Source organism: Condylura cristata, unplaced genomic scaffold, assembly GCF_000260355.1.
Source record: "Condylura cristata isolate star-nosed mole 26May11 unplaced genomic scaffold, ConCri1.0 scaffold00021, whole genome shotgun sequence".
NCBI classification, from domain to species: domain Eukaryota; kingdom Metazoa; phylum Chordata; class Mammalia; order Eulipotyphla; family Talpidae; genus Condylura; species Condylura cristata.
The window spans coordinates 37,317,710-37,324,577 of NW_004567122.1; the positions used below are offsets into that span (position 1 = coordinate 37,317,710).

General features: G+C 51.1%; 1 protein-coding gene across 1 annotated transcript in view; it reads left to right on the top strand.

Annotated features, from left to right (window-relative positions):
* The first annotated feature begins 472 nt into the window (after positions 1–472).
* The window catches only part of AFAP1L1 (actin filament associated protein 1-like 1), a 36,277-nt gene continuing 29,881 nt past the window's right edge, over positions 473–6,868 (top strand). Inside the window, exons 1-5 of the mRNA XM_012727781.1 lie at positions 473–491; positions 2,234–2,362; positions 3,178–3,261; positions 3,921–4,021; positions 5,218–5,326. Coding sequence (XP_012583235.1) covers positions 473–491; positions 2,234–2,362; positions 3,178–3,261; positions 3,921–4,021; positions 5,218–5,326 — 442 coding nt within the window. The remainder of the gene's footprint in view (positions 492–2,233; positions 2,363–3,177; positions 3,262–3,920; positions 4,022–5,217; positions 5,327–6,868) is intronic.

The following is a 6,868-nucleotide window of genomic DNA, read 5'->3' on the forward strand; positions in this document are numbered from 1 at the left end:
CATTCTTTTTTAATTTTTACTAGCACTCAGTTCTACTTGTTCATTTTCTAATTCCCCTGGGGGCCAGCGTGACATAGTATTAGCACTCAGCAAATATTTTAGAATTAATTGACTCCTAGTGTGCCCATTAAAGGTGCAGGAATATTTGTGATTCCATTTGAACAGGTTGCTTCACCACAGCTGACATTGGGGTTCAATAATTTTAAATAATTTTCTGCTTCAAAGAGCCCTCACTGGCATGGAGTGGCAAGGGCAGCCTCCAGCTCTAGAAACAGTGGGCCTCCAGGCATGTTGCACGTGGACTCCGAGGGGGAGCATCACCCCTGGAATTGTGCAACTCAGCAGATCTAGGAATCACACAAAGCTGGAATCAACCCTGCTCCACCTCTTTGGGGGCTCCCCAGCCTGTGCCGTCTTGGCTTGGGGTCACAGTAGCCGCCTCCCTCAGAGGTACGTGGAGAGTCCGTGGGACATGTGGACAGTGCCCAGCAGTGAGCAGAGCTCATGGTGGAAGCTGCCAGTTTCAGGCTTTATTTCAGTCAACAAATTTGAGTAAAAATAGAGCCTCGGAGAGACTGCAACATCACATTTTTCTGACAAGTGCCACTGTTAAAATTACTTTTCTTTAAGATTTCATTTATTTTTATGAAGAACTGGGGTACAAGTTGGAGGTGCAGGAGGGTGAGAGGATTCTGCAGGGAGCAGAACAGGCAGATCTACTGAAATACACTGCTGAGGGGAGCAGCGGGTAGGTCAGGAGAGGTCTGCTGTGCCTTGTGGGTCAGCTCCCTGGCCGGGGATCAAACTCGTGCTGCAGTGGCTGTGGATAGCTCCATCATGCTGTGACTTAACCCCTGGCGCCACCAGAGAGGCCCAAGATTTCTACTTTAGAGAATAAAGCCCTGGATGGTTTTCTGGTCATCCTTTCTCTCATCAAACACACACCGTGTGCTCACTGAGCAGGCTCCAGGCCCGATGCTGAGGAAGCTGCTGTTCTCAGGCCTGGCTACACTTTCCAGAGCCTCACAGCCTGCTGAGGAAAACAGACACAGAGGCACATGGACACACACCCCACAGAACAGAGAGGCAGGTTCTATAATGGGAATCAGTGGGCCGAGCTCAAAACTTAGTAGGGTCATAGAAAATACTGCCAGGTGTTGCAGTACCATGGTTGAAAAGCACAAGAGGCTAGATTCAGATGATGCTCTGCTGGCTGTGTGAGCCTGGAGAAGTTACTTAACCTCTCTGAGCCTTAGTATCATCCTCCATGTAACAGAGCTAATGAAAGGCTTGATCTGAGATTTAAATGAAACTATATGTCTAAAAAGGCTTAGCACAGTTCACAATAATTGTTCTGCAATGTTAATTTTTATGACTGCACAAGTGGCTGGCAAGATGCAAAGCTGGACAATACTAGTACTGTAAGGAAGCTGATCTTTGGCTCCAAGGAAAATCAAGTCCCTACTCCCTCTTGGGAACAGAGGGACATTAATGACATCATGGCTTTGGCACGTGCCAGGCTTTAAAGAATTCTTCTTTAGACTTTGCAACTCCCTGTGGTCTCGGCCTGCAGTAGCAGGCAGGCGCTTCTCAGAAATGCAGAATTTAGGCTTCTGGAGTCAGAATCTGCCTTATGCCAAGGTCTGGCAGGTGATACCTGGATATATTCAAGCTTGTGGTATAAAAATAAAGAATGGTGACCATAATTTAGGATCTGGGATGGGAAGGGTTAATATTTAGCTTGGCTTCTACCAAGGCACCGGAAACAGAAGTTTCCAGAGATTGAAATATATGATCAGATGGGACAGGAAGGCTTCCTTCCTGCCTGTGTCCTGACAGCCGGGCTGCAGCCTGGGACCTATACTGAGCCAGGGGCTGCATGAGGACGGACCCCGGGGCCTGCAAAGCAGAGGGAAGGCTGGACCAAAGGAGCACCTGAATGCCCTTGCTGGGGGGCTACCTGGGCCCAGAGCTGCCAGCTGAGTGCAGGAGGGCCAGTCCTCAGGCCAAGTAAGATCAGAGGTAGTGAAGGAGGCCCAGAGAAACCTCATGGTTAACGGAGCACGGCTCTCCCAGGGGAGGGTGGACGTCAGCCGGGGACAGCTGTGAGGGCCTCTGAGGTCGCCTGTTTTGTCTGCCTGGCCCTGAGGCCCCGTTTCCCTCACTACAGTGGTGGCACAGGGCCGGCACTCAGGCCTCAGAGCATAACATGCCCCTGGCCCTTCCTCCTCAGTGCTGGAGCAGCTGCTTCCCGAGCTCACCGGGCTGCTCAGCCTTCTGGACCACGAGTACCTCAGTGACACCACCCTGCAGAAGAAGATGGCCGTGGCCTCCATCCTGCAGAACCTGCAGCCTCTCCCAGGTCAGCTCCTCAAGAGCCTTCCCCGCCAGCGGAAGGATGAGCCTCTTAGCTGGCCCTCAACACTCCTGCATCTGGTGTCCTCATCTGCCTCAGGCCTCCTCCGTCCTCAACCCGCTCCAGAATCACACAGAGCCCATGTATGCACATGCAGACGCCACAAACAGCACGCTCCTCACCTGTATAACAAACGCACGGCACGCAGCATACACTGATGGGCACACCGCCCCCGACACGTGCATCCTCACATGCACCACACATGTAACAGACACGCCATGGCAGCTCCCACCGCGTGCAGTCCAGTGCAGCACACTGGCGCCCCACGCCCGCCACACCTGCCCCCTCGCTCCCACGGCTTCTGTCTCGCTGTCTGCTCAGCAGCAAGGCCTCCTCTCTGCCCCTCCTCTCTGCCACTACACCTCAGGCCAGCCCCCGAGATGGCATTTGCTGCCCATCAGTCCCCGGGGCTGGAGCCTCTGTGTGATGTGGTGCGAAGTCACTCTGCGCCTCACGTCCAGCAGACATGAGCCATCACGCCGCCCTCAGAGAGGGTGACAGGCAGCGTCCTGCCCGGTCTGTTCCCCAAGCCTCAGGCCTGCCTTCCCCAGCACAGCCCTCTCTCCACCATCTTCACAGGGTCCCCAGGTCCTTTCACTTGGAGAAGGAGGTCGTCTGTAGCCATGCAAAACTAAAGACAAAGGGAAATACTCGAGGATGTACACTTCTCTTTGTAAACTGAGACTGTGTCCCTTGCAAAGCAGAAGTCCAGTGGGCGGGAGGTCCGCTCCCTCCTAACTGCTGGGTGTCCTTCTTCGCAGCAAAAGAAGTCTCCTACTTGTACGTGAACACAGCAGATCTCCACTCCGGGCCCAGTTTTGTGGAGTCCCTCTTTGAAGAATTTGGTAGGTGTCCATCTCCTGGCCTGAGCTGGGAGCTGCCCCTCCCCAACTGACCCTGTCCACCTCCCCAGTCTTTGGAAAGGTCTGCAGATTGGCTGAGAAACACCTGACCCTGCACCCGGCTCTGATGCCACCACAGAGAGCCTTTGGACAAGCCCCTCGGCCATTCTTGGCCCTGCCAGGCCTGAAAATCCAGTCTGGCGTTATCATAAAGAAATCATCCCAGAGATGTGAGGGGGAGGAGGGTGAACACAGGTCAAAAAAGATACGGCACAAGGGTGTCATCTAGCCAGCTACTTCATTCACCCCGAGTGTCCGCCTGGTGGTGGGTTGAGAATCCAGCAATTCTGCAGAAAATGGAGCCAGGAAGGACCAGTGTGGCATGGTGGACATGGGAGACTTGGGAAGGACACTGTGCTTTCACGTAACTTGGGGAACTTCCAAAGCCCCATAGCAGATGTTCCCCCAGTTCATCCTCTCCACTACACTGGGCAGTAGTTGGGGCAGGGATTATTGCCAGCAGTTTTCAGAGAAGACCACATGACTACTCAGTCACAGTACCAGAGGATGTGGGGAGACCTCCTGGCCCCAAATCTAGCCCCCCTCCCTGCTCTGCCATGCTTATCCTCAGATCCCTCTACTCATGCCCTGACCTTCCATAGACTGTGACCTGAGTGACCTTCGCGACATGCCAGAGGACGAGGGGGAGCCCAGCAAAGGAGCCAGCCCTGAGCCATCCAAGAGCCCCACTTGCCTGAGAAATGTGAGTTGCGGTCCCACACCTTCATCCCCTGTCCAGTCGCAAGGGAGCTCTCCCCCTCCTGCCGGGGAAGCTCTTGGTCTGTCCTCCAAGTGGTAGTTAAGGTAGACACAGCATTACAAGGGCCCGCAACTCTCTCCTGGCCCCTGTGCTGAATAGGGATAATGCTGAAGGATGGCCCCACCCCAGCGTCTGACTGCAGCAATACCGACAGGTAATGGGATAAGCTCTGGATTGGGAGCTGGGGACACCTCCCTCCTCCCTGCCACCCTGTAGCCAGGCAGACTATTTACCCTCTCTGAGCCTGAAGTGTTCACCTGCAAAATGAAGGGGTTCCTCTACAATGTCCACAAGTTTGAGGACAATGAGGAGTTCTACTTTAGACTGAGCACAAGCAGCATGATCAACAGCTCCTGGGAACTCTGCAATTCTCCGGAACCTGCACACGCGTGAGGGTCAGCAGAACAAGTAAATGAGAGACCTGCCACTTGGGAGGCGCTAAGTGGCCTCGACAGGTCCCAGGCGTGGTCCATGGAATTAAGTTAAGGGGCTCATCATCACACCAAGCACTGTCTGTTGATTGCAAAAGTCAATATCATTTTCACCAATTACTCATCACTGGCGGTGTCCTCTCTATGCTCACTGCAGCTGAAGTTGGCGCTGTTGTCCGGTTTCATAGGTCAGGAGACTGAAGCTCAGATAGTGACATGTCAGTGTCACACAGTAGTAAGTGACAGAACTTACCTGTAAAGCTGGGGCCCCAGGCCCAGAGCCCCAGGCTCATAGCGCCACTTAGCGCCTCCCAGTGGCAGGTCTCTCATTTACTTGTCCTGCTGACCCTCACGCGTTTGCAGGTTCCAGAGAATTGCAGAGTTTCCAGTAGCTGTCATGCTGCTTGTGCTCAGTCTAAAGTATAACTTCTTCTACGTGGCAGTCCCTCAAACTTGTGGACATTGTAGAGGAGCCCACGTGCTTAAATAATTGGTGAAAGAAATTCAAGGTCAGATAAACTCTCCAGATTTCCCAACTCCATTAGAAGCGACATTTCACAGTCCAGAGCCTCGTCCTGCCTTCTGGGAGCTTCTTCCTGCTCTCCCCTCCACCCCCCCCACCCCCGCACACCTTTTCAGTCTATCTGCTCCCCCTCCTTCACCAGCCCGGTGATTTTGGTCTCACATTCCTCCTTTGGCCTCCTTCAGGCAGCCGACCTGCCTCCACCGCTCCCCAACAGGCCCCCTCCAGAGGACTACTATGAGGAGGCCCTCCCCCTGGGGCCGGGCAAGCACCCCGAATACATCAGCTCCCACAGTAAGTACAGGGCTCCTGTCCTGGGGCTGAGGGCCTGCTCTCCCTCAGCTAAGCCCACCCCCAGTGAAGGAGTGCCCTTAGCACCAGGCCTCCCAGGCAGGGCCTGCTTCAGGGATTTGGGCTCTCCTCCCAATTGTGAGGCTTTGAACACCTCTTCCTTGCTCTGGGCTTCAGACCCAGAAATTAAAAAGAGGGGCTAGATACACACATAAGTGCACTAGGATGCAGGAACATGGCTGACTAAGCCACGTGGTCCTAGCTAAGGGGTCCTAACCTAAGAGCTGCTAACCTAAGTGGGCTGGTGAAATAATTGTGTTTCAGCAGAATCATATCTAATAGAGGGATTTGTTTATAAAGTTGATGCATAAGATTAAAAAGCTCATGTTCTAAAATCAGAGTAGAGTGTGGACACCCAGGAATTCATGAGCTGATGTAGGCAGAAGATTGGAAGCTTTGTATATGTTTAGTTGAGAACATCTTTTTAAAATTTCTAGGTGAATGTTTTATGGTACTTATAATCTATGAGTAGTATAATATTTGTCATCAGTGTATATGTGCATAGGTAGGTTGTCCATAAACATAAATATGTTACATTTCTATACTTTTACTGATAGATGAGGAATAAAATCATTCACAGGTACAAATTACCTTTGAAAAATCTCTCAGCAATCAACCCCAATGGTGAGTCTTTGATTTTGACTCCAGCATTGCAGCTGGGGCTTAAGAATCAAAAAAGTCACCTTTGAGAATCAGATATGTCACCAGCTTGGGCACAGGGACTTAGCATTCCACAAGGAGAGCTACCTCATGGTTTGAGGTTGATTCCGCAGGTGTAGTTGAAAGTGGGCAAGACTAGGTTTGTGCTGCTGTCCCATCATGCAACGGCATGGCGGAGTATTCTCCAATCACCAAAACAAATACAGTCTCAGTAGACAGTAGTCTGTCTGTGCTGACCGGAAGTGGTTCCAAGATGTTCATAGAAAAACAATCAGATGCAGAATACCACCTCATACATGGTGCTGTTTGTTTTAATAGGGCACACAGGCACCTGGATTTATTTTAACACATCTTCTGCACTGTGCAATAAACTCTTAACAGAATTTTCCTGTGGGAAACAGAAAGATAGCTGGGTGAAGGGAAACTATTTTCCCTATTATACTTTTTTTTATACTGATTGCACTTTTCACCAGGGGCATATATTTTTCTTTATCATGGTAAAAATACACATAACATAAAATTGATTATTTCAGTTATCGTAAAATACCCAATCAGTGGCATTTAGTGCCTTCACAGTGCTGTACAGGCATCTGCACTAACTTCAAAATACTTTCATTAGTCCAGAAGGAAACTCTGTCCTCATTAAGCACTCACCTCCATTCCCCTCTCCCCCAAGTGCCTGCTAACCACAAATCAGTTCGCTATTTCTATGGGTGTGCCAATTCTGGATGTTTCCTGCACATATAATCACATAATGTGACCATTTATCTGACTTGTTTCACTTGGCATCATGTTTTCAAGGTTCAACTGCGTCATTAATGCACC